The sequence below is a fragment of the Aulonocara stuartgranti genome, assembly GCF_965226115.1.
Source record: "Aulonocara stuartgranti genome assembly, chromosome: 3".
In the NCBI taxonomy this organism is placed as follows: domain Eukaryota; kingdom Metazoa; phylum Chordata; class Actinopteri; order Cichliformes; family Cichlidae; genus Aulonocara; species Aulonocara stuartgranti.
Genome location: NC_138941.1, coordinates 61,598,956 through 61,613,974, shown reverse-complemented (window position 1 = coordinate 61,613,974; position 15,019 = coordinate 61,598,956). Strand labels below are relative to the sequence as shown.

General features: G+C 40.3%; 3 protein-coding genes across 3 annotated transcripts in view; 2 read left to right on the top strand and 1 right to left on the bottom strand.

Moving 5' to 3' along the window:
* LOC309694975 (Fc receptor-like protein 5) overlaps positions 1 to 2,566 on the top strand; it is a 76,454-nt gene extending 73,888 nt beyond the window's left edge. The window contains exons 5-6 of the mRNA XM_082515292.1: positions 606 to 764; positions 869 to 2,566. Coding sequence (XP_082371418.1) covers positions 606 to 764; positions 869 to 972 — 263 coding nt within the window. The 3' untranslated portion in view covers positions 973 to 2,566. The remainder of the gene's footprint in view (positions 1 to 605; positions 765 to 868) is intronic.
* The window catches only part of LOC309703172 (protein turtle-like), a gene marked incomplete at its 3' end in the record, with an annotated part of 38,832 nt that overhangs the window by 2,060 nt on the left and 21,753 nt on the right, over positions 1 to 15,019 (top strand). Inside the window, exons 2-3 of the mRNA XM_082527881.1 lie at positions 5,112 to 5,372; positions 5,452 to 5,697. Of these exons, the coding sequence (XP_082384007.1) occupies positions 5,351 to 5,372; positions 5,452 to 5,697 (268 nt within the window). The 5' untranslated portion in view covers positions 5,112 to 5,350. The remainder of the gene's footprint in view (positions 1 to 5,111; positions 5,373 to 5,451; positions 5,698 to 15,019) is intronic.
* Positions 11,238 to 13,305, bottom strand: LOC309698647 (myelin-oligodendrocyte glycoprotein-like; the record flags this gene model as incomplete). Its single annotated transcript, XM_082521232.1, has 4 exons — positions 13,224 to 13,305; positions 12,915 to 13,007; positions 11,616 to 11,978; positions 11,238 to 11,380 (listed from the first exon to the last, which is right to left on the bottom strand). Exons 1-4 carry the CDS (start codon positions 13,237 to 13,239, stop codon positions 11,238 to 11,240), a joined length of 615 nt encoding a protein of 204 aa, XP_082377358.1. The 5' UTR covers positions 13,240 to 13,305.

Below are 15,019 nucleotides of genomic sequence, written 5' to 3'. Positions count from 1 at the left end.
AGCTGTGAGGAGGACGACAGCTCTGCTGGATGGACTCTGAGGAGAAACACAAGCAAACAACAGAGGACTCAGTGTGGAGATGGGTGGGGAGAAGGTGCTGGTTCTTCATGTAACATCAGATACATCTTCCCATGGGAGAGTGGAGTTTACTGGTGTGAGTCCAGAGAGGGTCCCATCAGTAACATGGTTAACCTGACAGTCACTGGTAAGCTGAGTGTGTGGAGTTAGTGTTGATGAAGCTGTGTGTAAATGGATGAAATGCTGTAGTTTGTCTCTGTGTTGAGGTGGATCAGTGATCCTGCAGAGTCCTGTCCTCCCTGTGATGGAGGGAGATGACGTCACTCTGCTCTGTAAAACAAAGACCACTCCCTCCAACCTCCCAGCTGCTTTCTATAAAGATGGCTCCCTCATCAGGAAGCAGCCTACAGGTCACATGACCATCCAGCATGTTTCCAGGTCTGATGAAGGCCTCTACAAGTGTGACATCAGCGCTCATGGAGAGTCTCCATCCAGCTGGATCACTGTCACAGGTGAGGAGCTTCACTCTGATTTCAGCTCTGATTTCATCCACATATTCACCAGAACAGGTGGGATTCTTTCTGCAGACCAACATACAACCACACCTCCACCCACCACCTCAGCACTACCCCCTGACTGCAGCTCTCTCCAGCTTGCATTCAGAGTGGTCCTCCACCTGCTTGTATTCTGTCCATACGTCATCTCCACTCTCCTCATGATGTCTTTATATCGACACAGAGCCAAAGGTAACACTCTGAATCAATCCCCTAATATGCTGATGATTATATTCTTTTCATCTGAACTCTTCATTGGTTCACATCTGATACTTTTTCATATTTTGTATGTGCAGGGAACAAACTTTGCATCTTGAACCTGCCCACTCATCCTGAGCAGGGATTCGATGATGAACATGAGGATGTAATTACTGATGTCACCACAGAGCATCGTTTCTGAAACAAACTTCTGTTGTGTCTCTGTGGGTCTCAATAAATTTGTCCTCTTCACCACTGGCATAGAGATCATCTGAATAAATGGACTCTGATGTTCATCTCGGGATATTTTCATCTAGCTAAACAAATAAATTGATCTTTTTTTTTTCTTTTTTTTTCCTGTTTGGCTCTTTTGCCATCAGAATTGTTGTCTAAGGGCAAAGAAAAATGCCCAACGGATTTACTTTTTACCAAATGGACCATCCCAGCCTTGCCGTAATGGTCTATTTGATTCACCTTTTATTGTTTATTTTATTCTATTTTCACTTGCTAAATACAGGACAGACTTGACTGGGAAAGGAAAAGGGAGAAAGGAAAACAGCAGGAAAGAGGAACTGTCATAGAGGGCAAAAAACATAAACCAACAAAACAAACAGACAAAAAATCCATCTATCAATGACCTGGATCACCTGTTGAGAAAGAAAAAAGAGAAAACAGGCAAAAAAGAGAGCAATATAATAAACAACATCATCGTGATGATCTATGTGAATATAACAGTAAATACTAAATATTAAACATTATTGTGCAGCACGTAAGATCGACAGCGCACAGTGTGCTTTGAGGTAGGAGCCAAAAAGGGTGTAGTTTGTGGGTGTGAGCACCCGTGTGTACACCTGTGAGCATGGACGCGCTTGTATTTAAAAGGTTCCTTCATGTAATGATCTGCTAGAGGGTGTGGGGGGGCCACAGCCCCGTCCTCCAGGGCATGAAGCAGGTATGGAGGAGATCAAGGCTCCAGACATCCAGAGGCCCCCAGAACACAAGAGACCAAGAAGACCAACAGAGGGGCAGCCGCGCCACTGTCCCAGAAAGAGCTGAGCAGAGTCCCAGATGAGGGCTCACTCAGCAGCCGCGGAGCAGAAGCCAGGGGGAGTTGCAGTGACGCGCCCGTCTGGCAAAGCTGGGTTACAGTCAGCTGTGCCAGAGTGACCGAGCCCCAGGCTGAGAGGCTGAGGGCACCCCACCCCCGAAGAGGCCCGAGTGAGCCCCAGGCTCCAGGCCCCGACAAGCAGCCACCAGGAGTGAGCCGGTGGGTACCTGGACGCCCATCCCCAGACACAAAGAACCACCAACGCAGCGATGTCTGAGGGCGTCTGCCACTGGTGGAGGAAGATCAAATAAATTGATCCTAAGAGGCGGATTTTCATCATATACTGTGTGTGTTACTGGAGCTCTGTAACTAAGGGATTCTTCAAAGCATTCAGATTATTTCTAAAAATTCAAACCTGCAGATGCTTTCAGATCTGATGTTGGAGAAAAAACACCAAACATCTGCTATATAGATAATGTTTCCTCTGGATATTTCCTCAGTCCCTCTCCTTCCTTCTCAGGTCCATGGACTGTTCACAGGCCTGGGTCTTTGCTCCAGTACTTTTTAACTTGAAATTTAAGTCATATTTATTATTCTTGCCATATTTTGTTTTGTATTCTAGCTTAAATCTCCTGGTTTGTTTGTGTGTTTACCACTGCAGCTCTGTAACTACTGTTTTGTACAAATAATCCAACTTATTTCTAAATGAAACCTGCAGATGTTTTCAGATCAGGTGTTAAAGGAACATGTTTTGGTACATTTTGTTTTATTTTGGTATTTCCTGTTTTGTCCATTTTTCTGATGAGCTGATTAGACTCCTGGTGTTTCCTGAAACTACCTGGACTTTGGTTTGCTGATTCTTTTTTTATTTAACCTTTGGAGTTAGTTGGATCTTTGCAACGTAACCCTTAGTAAACATTCACTATTTGTTAATTCACTCTACCTTGGAGTCTTTATTTGAATCATAATGTACAGCACAGTGTTTTGAACAAGAAATGGACCCTGAGGACTCCTGTAGAGGATGACAGAGAGGACATGATTTACACCACTCTGGTGTTCACTAACTGCTTTCTGGCATTGCTCAGCTAATGGACTCGTTACTAAACAATCTTTATACCTTGATCCTATCTGCTCACTCTGAGCAGGGATTGAATGATACGCATGATGATGTTGGCGTCTCACTAACTTTGTCCTCTCCATCTCTGTTGTGGAGATTATTAGAATAAATTGAGTCTGATGTTCATCTTTGGATCATTTTATCTAAATTAAAAACCAAATATTCTTTCATAGAGGAAGATTTCTATCATCATTATGTGTACGACAGCAACTCTGTTACTAATTATTGACAGTAGCATCCAGTTTATCTCTAAATGAAACCTGCAGTGATATTTGAGGAACACATAAAAGAGTTATTGATAAGGACTGTTTTATTATAGTTTTTCCTGTTTTGTTATTGAAATCAATGGACAATCTGGTTGCTCAGATGAGGATATGCATCATGCACTTTCCCTCACAGATACTGACATGTTACTTTAAATAGTGTCAAGTAGATGGTAAAAATAACATCATGTGACTGGGAGTGGATTCAGGGATCGCTTCTTGTCTTCCTGACTGAGCACAAACCTCTGAGAACATTGAGGATTAAAATACAATTTTAAAAAGCTAATGTTAAAATGTAAGATTTGCTTCCATCGATTGGTAATGCTGATATCTTTCTCCGTAATTCGCACATTGAACTTTCCTTTCATTGTCCAACTCATGTGATAGAGGATATTGTTGCAGCAAATGCATGTGTGTCTGTAAATGTCATTTTGTGTGTGCACCTAAATCCATGTCTGTACTTGGATTGCTAAATGTGTAGAGGATTTCACAAACATGTGACTCAAAGTAAGTAAATGTCCGTGTTTTTTACTGTCTCTATTTTTTGTTTTTAGGCAGAAAGTCAACAAATTACCGAGTTGTTAAAAATCTTCATTTTCAGATATAGACACTGACAGTATGCTGATGAACTCCTCTCCATCTGTAGTTTACATCTGATATCTGTAGAGGAATCCACAAATGTGTAAGTTTACGTCAGGTAGTGTCCGTGTTTTCTGTTACCTCTGTGTTTTTTAGGTATTGTCCTTTGAATGTCAACAAATCAGTGAATTTTTAGCCCTTTTCGTTCATGTCACAGCGTCTCCTATAAACATTATTGGTAGATAATGTTTGACTCTGTGTTTTCACTGCAGGTACATGAACACAACTATCTGTATCCAACACATGTCTGCTTTACACCTTTCTAAATGTTAACTAGAGCATGATGTGTAGTCTGAGGTTTTGCAGCCACTCAATGTGTTTACTCTTTTTGACCACAAGTCAGTGGTTGGAACAGAGAGATGCACAAACCAACTAAAGCTTTCTACCTCAGAGTCAGTGTGCAGTCAGCTACAGTAAGACACAGTTTGTTTGGCTCAATCTGCGATATTATTAATTAAATCAATAATCACATTAGCATAGTCGATACATTTAAAATGTAATTGTCAAGAAAGAGCTGCGCAACTTTCCCTCCAAGGAGGTGAGATACTCAGTGAAGACCTCACACAGGTACTGATTTTGCATTCAGGGTCAAATGTCAGTTGTAGATTTTGTTGCTTTTGATCTTTACTTTGTGTTTTAAAAGTATGGCTCCAGAGTAGCAGACAAATAAACACAAAGTCTTTTCACACAAGGTTTTTTATAACCACAAGTCTGAAACCCAGAGTCAGAGAAAAGGGAAGAACAGAAAGAGGAAGAGGAGGGTTTTACTTGGCGAGAACTGATCTCAGAGCTGGTGTGATGTCATTGAGCAGCAGGATGGAGGAAACGTCTCTGCTGTGTCTGCTCTGTAAGCTCACTCTGTGTTTTTCATGCCTCTGCTGTCTTGTTGAATGTGAAACTTTGAACTAACCTGAGTTTAATTTCTCTTTAGTTCTGATCTCACTGCTGAGCTGCACCACAAACCAAGGTCAGTAACCTTCTTCTGTCACACTGTAAACCTGACTCACTCTCTCAGGAGACTGTGGGACACATTTATTAAGAACATGGTGCAGCTAACTGCAGACAGACTCCTCCTCAGTCATTGTCGGTGTATCTAATCATGTTATTATATCAGTCTAAATGATTAGGTGTCATATAAATGTGAGGTGCAAGAACGAAAGTGATAATTTCCCATCACTGAAAGTCAGCAGAAAACAACTCACAATGTGAATTCAGTCAGTGTAAAATATGTCTGATAACAATGTAATGTATGTGTCCCCTCTTCTTCCTCACAGCTCGTCTGACTGTGAGTCCCAGCAGCTCTCAGTTCTTTGAATATGACTTTGTGTCTCTGAGCTGTGAGGAGGACGACAGCTCTGCTGGATGGACTCTGAGGAGAAACACAAGCAAACAACACAGGACTCAGTGTGGAGATGTGTGGGGAGAAGGTGCTGGTTCTTCATGTAACATCACTGTGTTCCCATTGGACAGTGGAGTTTACTGGTGTGAGTCCAGAGAGGGTCCCATCAGTAACATGGTTAACCTGACAGTCACTGGTAAGCTGAGTGTGTGGAGTTAGTGTTGATGAAGCTGTGTGTAAATGGATGAAATGCTGTAGTTTGTCTCTGTGTTGAGGTGGATCAGTGATCCTGCAGAGTCCTGTCCTCCCTGTGATGGAGGGAGATGACGTCACTCTGCTCTGTAAAACAAAGACCACTCCCTCCAACCTCCCAGCTGCTTTCTATAAAGATGGCTCCCTCATCAGGGAGGAGCCTACAGGTCACATGACCATCCAGCATGTTTCCAGGTCTGATGAAGGCCTCTACAAGTGTGACATCAGCGCTCATGGAGAGTCTCCATCCAGCTGGATCACTGTCACAGGTGAGGAGCTTCACTCTGATTTCACCTCTAATTTAATGCACATATTCACACTAACAACTACGATTTTCTCTTCAGATAAACCTACACCAACAGCTTCACCCACCACAACAACTTTGCTCACATCCACATCCCTGTCCACCACAACAGCTCCAAACCCTGGCTGCTCCCTCTGCCATCCTAATTTCAGACTAGTCCTCCACCTGCTGGTGATCTGTCCATATTTGATCTCCACTCTCCTCTTGGTGTCTTTATATCAACACAGACTCAAAGGTAACTCTGTGAATCATTCACTGATCAATCAATATGCTGATGATAAATTCCTCTCTTTGTTTAAACTCTGTCTTCTCTTGGCCCACCCCACCAGGCTGAGCAGGGACTGGATGATGACCGTAATTACAACATCACTGGCATCAACAAAGAGCACCACATCTGAACCTCTACCTTAACTTAAAAAAATTAAATGTGTTCTGATGTTTCGAGTTGTAAATCAATTGGTTGCTTTTACTCCGTGTTTTTGTAATGATTAAGTTTTTTACAGTGTGTGAGAACATCTGCCAGCACAGACACCAAAAGTGAAGGAGGACGTTTTTGCTTTCTGACGTTTTTGGTGTATCAACCACATGTGACTGATGTTTACTCACACGGTAACCATATTTTGTTTAAAATCAATAAACTAATTATCTTTGTTAGTCCTCAATTCCTCATGTTAAATTTGTGTATGACAGAGGGCTGATGAAGACTGTGGTTTAGATGGAGCTCTGACTGAGGTATCTCTCAAAGTGGAGATGTGGAGGAGGTGGATTAAGTGAATTAGAGTCTAAAAAGGAAAATGACAGAAGAGCACTGAGATTTAAACCGTGCAGAGTGGCAGCTGATTGGCTCAAAAAAAGGTTAAAAAGAAGATGATTGGACTAGAGCAGGGGTGCCCAATCCCGGTCCTCGAGAGCTACCGTCCTGCAGCTTTTAGATGCATCCTTGTTCCCACACACCTGAATCAAATGAATGGCTTGTTATCAGGCCTTTGCCAAACATGATGGCATTTGATTCAGCTCTGTTGGAGTAGGGATGCATCTAACAGCTGCAGGATAGTAGCTCTCAAGGACCGGGATTAGGCACCCCTGGACTAGAGTAATGATGTCAGTATTGAGACTATGGCTGTGTGCATGCAGAAGTTGCAGTAAGCCGCAGTACCAGCAGAGGGAGATATTTTATTTCAAGCCAACATGAAAATAGTCAATGGCAAATCTTTAAACAGACATTATCAAAACATTAAATATAAACACATATTAGCAGCCTAGCTTAATTGTTTCTGGCAAGTAAGGTCCCTAAAATGTAATCGTGCATTATTTGCTCACTTCTGACTACTTTTTTATTGTAAATATATTCTTCTCCTATCTGCATTGCAAGTTCTGCATGTGTGTCCATTTCACGTTTTCTCCCGGATGCAGTTGGTGGGTTTAGGTTTGTTGGTGATTCTAAATTGCCCACAGATGTAAATGTGAGTGCAAATTTTTAAGCATTTAACCTATATGTTTAGGTCAAGTATTAGCCACAGTTATATCATAAGTTTATGCCACTTGTTGTTTGAGCATCTGTTGATGCATACTGCAGGGTTAATGTGTGTGTTAGGATGTGGCTGCTGCTGTTATGTAAGTCACCTAAAGCAATGGTTGTAAGGAAAGCTGGAGAAGATAGAACTAATGCTGCCATCTACAGACTGGGTGACTTAAACTCACCGATCACACACTGAGTGTGGATGTAGCTTATGCACAGTTTGAGGGTATTGTAATTTACTTCACTGCATTTTCTTGTTGTTCAATAAAGTTTTTGAGTTTTTGATGGTGCACCAGTCTGAGCACATGATGAAACCTCAGATTCAGGGATATGATGGGGCCTCATAATTCACGGCCTTTTACTGTATGAGGCAAGATGGGGGAATTTGGGAGCACATTTTTTTGAGGAAGGAAGCTGTTGTAATGGTGTAACTCTGAGAAGCAGATGAGTGCAGCTGCCTTACTGAAATAGGGTTTTCTTTAAAGCTGTCTTCACTACTACAGTTAGAAAGATCATTCTTTGAACAGAAATAAAGAAAAGTACATTTTCACATATAATGACTTTTAAATGTAAATACAAAGACTTAACATATCTTTCCAGCAGCTTTGACAAACAAACAAATAGTTTAAAAATATATCATAGAGCAGCAATACATCACATTTTATTATAGTCACTATTGGAACTTAGGATGCCAAAGTCAAAGCCTTTAGGTATGTATGTTTATGCACTAATTATATGTTGTTAACATCATTACAGTGCCCAGTAGATTTATTTAAAAAATGAAATAACATTAAATTAAATTAAAAATTACATTAATATGAAAAAAAATATTATTAAGATCACTAATAAAAAAAAGTCCTCTCTCAGTGTACTTCCAACCAAAAGGCAAATAACAAAACCACATGTACATCTAATAAAAGATATAAATATTGAAACACTCCTCACAGGTGTGATATACTTATACAAATACTTAAGATAAGATAAGATAAGATAACCTTTATTAGTCCCACACGTGGGAAATTTGTTTTGTCACAGCAGGAAGTGGACAGTGCAAAAGTTATGACGCAAAAATTAGAATACAATAAGAATAAAATACAGTACACAACTGTACAGAATAGAATAAAATAAAATACTATATACAGTAGAATAAAATAGAATAAAAATATACAATAAGATAAAAATAGAATACGAATGCTATATACAACTGAGTAAAAATACAACGATGCCAGAAAAGATTATTGCACTTAGTGTTATTGCACATGTGTGGATGTGTGTGTTTGTTCAGTTAAAGTCTTTGTTGTGGAGTCTGACAGCAGTGGGGAGGAAAGACCTGCGAAATCTCTCCGTCCCACACCGTGGGTGCTGCAGTCTCCCACTGAAGGAGCTGCTCAGTGCTGTCACAGCATTCATACTTAACAGCATTCATAGAATGGCTCTTCTCTACTATCCAATAATGTAAAATGCACCGTAGTTTTTATACTTATAACTGAATTTGTTCTCAGTGGAAATAACAATAACAAATTAAATGATTATCTACTAAAATTTGAACATCTGTCCTCATCAGCAAGTATTATCAGGAAAATTAATTATTTCAGTCACATAGAGAAAACACAATATAGTGAAAACCACAAACACATTACAATTCCTGATGGTTTGGGATGGAGTCAGCGTCCCGACCTGTGTTGTTCAACAGTTTGTCCCTGAGCGTGATTTTCCTCTGAAGAGGCTGTTATATTTATATTCAGAGGGTGGGACATGTTAATATTAATTTTTCGCTTCAGTAAATAATGACTGTGATTGTTCTCATATTGTTTTTACTGTACCTGTAACAGCATTAATTAAGATCTGTAATCTACATTTTGACGCAGACAAATACTAAAGTGTTTCTTCTGAGGGTTTGGAGACCGTCTGACACAGAGCTGCTCTTACACAGAAGAAATGTGCAGATGTGGAATTCGGCTGTCGTTCAGCCTGTAGATGCACGAGTGTGGATTTACGTCATGTACTAAATATTTGACTTAACAGCCTCCATAAAAGCACAGTTATCTTCACGAACGTTATTAATCTTCTTGGACGTCAGCAGCTGTAAAGTGTCCCAACTAACAAGAAACGTTCCCACAACATTCTTAAATGTGTTTGGGAACATTCAAGGTTAAAAGAGGTTCTATTATTAAAAAAGAAAAATAAGTGTTACACAGTGTTAGATTACATCAGTTAAAGAATGTCATCATTTTTGAAAACCTGTCTACCTTGTGTTGGGATCCACATCACTGGGTGTGTCAGCACTCAGGAATGTTTTTCTTTGACGTCTCAACACGTCATTCAGACATTTCTGCACCAAGTTCAGTTCCTGCTGCTCTAAAATATATTAATGGAGCCTTGAATACATGTTAGAAACACAGGTGAATGTTTCCTCACTCAAATGTCAGCCTGAGCTACAAACACAGATCTGAGTGCAGAATGAGATCTGATTGGTTTATACAGACATGACAGTTTGGCAGATTTACTTATGACCTCTGAGTAACAGCCTTTAAAATGCTGCATCACTAACAATAAGTGAACCTTTCTAAATTGTTTAAGCACACATTCAGAGCCCTGAAAACACAGCAGGAAGTAAAACCACAGAGAAAGACGAGATCTGATCAGAAGACATGACTAACATCTCTGTGGACCAAACTGTGTGTGGAAAGATTGAATCTATGTCTGTTTAGCTCAGCTCTTAAATGAAGCTGGAGCAAGTTCACATTTAAAACATGTAACACATTACAGTATTCCTGTGTCTTTATAAATTTGTACAGGTTACAATGTCACTTTGTAATGGAGCTGTAAACCACATCATAGACACAGTGCCAGTGTTTACAGCATCTGTTTGTAGAAGGAAGCTCCTTGTGCTTCAGTGAAGTTGAGTCTAATCTTTAATTTTCAGCGGCTTTTCTGCTTCCAAGTGGTTCAACAAATACACAAACAAAAAAAGACAAAAACAAAAAAGCCATGACAGTACTTTAATGTCAGATATCTGAACTCAAACAGAATCACTTCAATACAAAACACCACAAGTTAGCGTTAATACATTCGCAAACATTTCAGGCTTTGTACACAGAAAATTTCCACGTTGTAAACATATACAGTATAATAACTTCTAAGTTTTGTGCTTCTCAATCCACTAAATCAGCAGTTCTCAAATATTTTCTCCTGTGTCTCATTTCAGGAACTGAATCATTGTCAATTAATCTTAAAAAAAAAAAATAATGATGGAGATTAAATTTTATTCCCAGGTCACAGCATCAGCAGATACTTGTTTGTTTTGCACAAGCAGAGACTCGATGTTTGAAAACTGCTGGACTACAAACATGTGGAGTTGCAGATTAAAGGTTTTTATCAACAGGAAGCTGTTTTTGGACAAACTATGAAAAAAATCAGCCATTTTTATCCTGGTTTCCAGACTCTGTCAACTGTGAAGGAGTATAAGCTTATGCTAACAGGCAGCTGGCATCAATAAGTGTTTGAGAGAGGAGCTATTAAAATGAAAAACAGCTTCCTGTGGACACAGACCCTTACTCAGACATAATACAATCACATTAAAGATAAAAGGTAACCGACTGAGAGAAATGGCTGTATTTTAACCTGTCTATACAACCAAAATGTACAAAAACAACGTTACAGAAAGCCTAATTTGATCATGGTTAAATGTTACTGAATTGCTCTTAGTCTGGCTCATCACCTGGGACCTGTTTGTCATGGGAGACCCTACCAAGAGCTGAACGCTCCAGACAACTCAGCTCCCAGGATCGTCTGAGCTCACAAACCCCTCCACCACGATAAGGTGGCAATTCAAGGAGGGGGACATGCCTTGAATCCAACATGCCAAACACAGCTCAGCTAATCACACGTGGGCTAGCTTAATGAGTGTGGCATGTGTCAGAAAAAGACATGTAAAATAAAATTCCCAGCTTGGGAAGAAATTACTGAAAACAAAAAACAGTGAATCAGGACAACAAACTCTGGTCCTCTGGTTTGTTTGAATCCTGATGTTTTTGTGTTTTGTAGTAGATTAATATGCCAGTGATCGCAACAACAAGCAGCACAGCGGTGGCTATTGGCAGAACAATCTCGAGTCCAATACGCTGACCTGCAGGTGAGAAACAGGTGTGAGGTGTCAGCTGTCAGGTAGGTGATGAGTGAAGAACAGAACAGAATCCATTTCCTCTTCAAACTGCTGTCAGACATTATCTACTGCACTCTGATCACATCACTCAGACCAGCTGCTTTCTACAAAGTCTCATCAACAACATCTTTAGAAACAAACAACAACCAGGAAGCAGCTTCACCTCTGATCACACACACACTCAGCTCTACTCACTCACCTGGAGGATCAACAACACTCAGTGTGATGTTGCAGATGGGATCACCGCCCAGATATGCTCTCTTCCTGCGCTTTGTTTCTGGAATCTTACGGACTGCGTATATTCCAGCATCAGCAGTCGTCACATTCTTCAGAATCAAAGACACGTTTCCATCCTTCATCTGTCTGTTCTGCAGATCCACCCGGTCCTTAAAGGATGGATGCTGCTTGAATAAGTCCAAGTGTCCATCCCGGTACAACAGGACATATTCTGTCTCCAGCTCAGGTTTGCTCCACTCTAGGCCATTGATGGTTTTGTTACCATCCAAAACTCGACATGGCAAAATGGCATTTTCACCGAGCACAGCAGTAATATTTATCTGTCCTGAAAGGGAGACAAAAACGGAGCAAATGAAATGTTGATATTTACCCCAGCCAAACAGCGCAAAGATCAACAGTCAGAAACCCCTGAGCTCAGCTGAACGGGACCAGAGTGTCCATTTGATACACTTATAATAACCCCAGTTTATATTAAATAAAATACATAATACAAGTAAATTTCAGGTGTAATTGAGGTATATAACACATTTTCACTACAAACTTCAGTGTTTCAGGTGATGTACATTAAGCCCAGCATCCTGCAGGCCCCTAAAACCTCCTGTAATCATTAGTAAGTGTCTATTGGTGACATTTTTAAAAACAAAAATCATGAAAACCTTTTAGGAATGGAAATAAAGACCCCAGCAAATATCACTTAATACATTTCAACATGTTGAGCTAATATCCATCCATAAAATAATATGTATATACTGTAAACCACCGATTGCTGCCTAGTTTGAGCTTTCTTTTTTTTAAACATGTTTTTGTCAGTGAGATTTAACTTGCTGAAGTCTAAACATGCTTTACTTATATAAGACGAACAGACAGCACTGAGTCACTGTCTTTACTTTAGCTATGTACTCACACCCTAATGGCTTATTTTAAGTAGGAAAAAAACCTCCGTCCTACATATAATAAGTTATTTCATCATTAGAGTCAAACATAGGCTTAGTGACAGTGTTAAATTATAGTAAAATTGGCTCATAAATATAAAATTAAATATTTCAAACTCTCACTTCAAACTGAAGCGCTCAGGCTGAGGCATTACATAACAGTGAGGTGACGTCGACGCAATAGGGAATAAGGAAGTGGTTCTCAACTGCGCTTATTAAATAAGAACTACTTTAACACACGTACACTGACATTTACCGAACTAACCTAAAAATATTTCACTCAAGTGGGTCCACAATCATTTCATATATCAGGAAACAGCTGAACTCACCAGCCGAGGAAGACTTGATGAAGATGGCGAACACCAAAATCAACCAGAGCCAGACGGAAGACGTCGCACCAGACATCTCAGCTGTTCTAAAAACTGAACAGAAAAAAAAGAAGAGATCAAACCTAAAACATAAAACGATCTGTTTTCGTGTGTTTCCAGTCACTTTACTGTCTTTTTAAAAGAATCATCTAGAAAAGCGTCACACAACAGGTGTCACGTTGACATAAGGTGTAAAAACGCCACAAGTGACACAGAGGTTTTCACCATGCGACAAGTCAAATTAAAACTGTCAGTAAACCAAGAACAAACCTTTCATCGAATCCATAAATGCCACAATGACTGAACGAAGTGTTCCTTAGTTTCTATTCGCTCACACTTGGGCGTGCTCGTGATTTTCTTGTAGGCAGGATCTACCGCTGTCCTCAGGTAGCGATCCCGTAGCGTCCTTACCTGAATGTTCTGGAATCTTCCAGGTGAACGGTGAACCAGCAGACTAGGCAGACAAACTGACTTTTATCTTTTGTTTAATAATTGTACTATGAACTAAACATGTTTCCACTATAGCTGTCATGGTCCTGCGACCATGACTCAGTGACTTTATGTTTATGTACTTATTGTTATTACTTTCATTATTATTCATGGCTGTTTTGGGATGGTTTGTGTTTGGGATTTTAGACACTGGGTTCTGGGTTTGTGCTCCCTCTGTTGGTCCCTGGTGTTAGTGTTCCCCTGTCTCGTCAGGTTAATCAGGTCCAGCTGTTTCCCCCATCTGTGTGTGATTTCCCAGTGTCTCTTTGTGTATTTATAGCGTGTGATTTCCTCTGCTCCTCGTCGCGTCGTCTGTGTTCCTACCTGTGTTCATCCTCTGTGTTACCCTGCATCTACCCTGTGAAATCCTCTGCGTGCTCTCCCTGCTGTTCTCCCTTCGTGTTCAGGTTTGCCACTCCTCTGTGTAGTTTATCCCAGTTTAGTTCATCCGTAGTTCTGTTTTGCCATCTCCTCTTTATGTTTGTTATTATCAATAAATCACCCTCACACCTGAATAAGTGCTGCGCTTTGAGTCCTCCTTCCACTCTCCACACGGCCGCTGCCCCGGACCGTGACAATAGCAGCCTATAATCAATTACTACTTAAAAATGTATAAATGAAAACTGTAAGACAAACAAAGTAAACAAAGCTCAATAAATGACTACCAAAGTAAAACAGGAAATCACAGCTGAGGGAACAGATAATCAGAGTATTTTATTGATCCCCAGCATGAACTTTTGCATAAGTATTTCCTAGTTTGGTCAAATTTGCCTGATGATGGACATATTCATTGAAACTTTAGGTATCTAAATACTGGGAACCAAGTGCTTTGAACAAGTTCTGTGTTTTTATAAGATAAGACTTTATTGACCCCACAGCAGGAAAATTTGTGCATTACCTCAGCTCAGGTACAGATATCAGAAGAAAATAGAAATAAAATACAAACAAATACAAAATATTAAGATAATACAGTATATGAAACGATAGCATAAATATGATTATGGACAGAAGTTTGTGGAAATGCAAGAAATAAATTTAACCTTCTTCCTCTCTTCTTCAACTACTATTATTATGTAAGTAATAGATATCTATAAGTGTATATACATGCACACACTAATATACATATACCTGCTCAAGCAACACGTCCATACATATAATAGGTGCATTATGCATGGAGAGATGACCGTGGATGTCCACAAAGTCCAGTGACTCATAACATCGTGATTGAGGAGTTAAAGAGTCTAACTGCTGTGATGAATGATCTGCAAAAGCGCTCCGTCCTGCAGCGAGGGTGTTTCAGTCTCTGACTAAAGGAGCTGCTCAGCACACTCACACTCACAGATTCATGCAGAGGGGGATGTGGGTTATTCATGATGGATGTCAGCTTTACTAACTTCCTCCTCTCACCAACAGCCTCCACAGACAGAGGACAGCTTAGCATGGAGCTAGACCTCTGCACCAGTTTATCAGTATCGCTCCTGTCCCTGTCCACGCATCCACTCCCACAGCAAGTCACTGGATAGAAAAAGGCAGATGCTACCACAGTGTCACAGAATGTCCTTAACAGACTCCTGCAG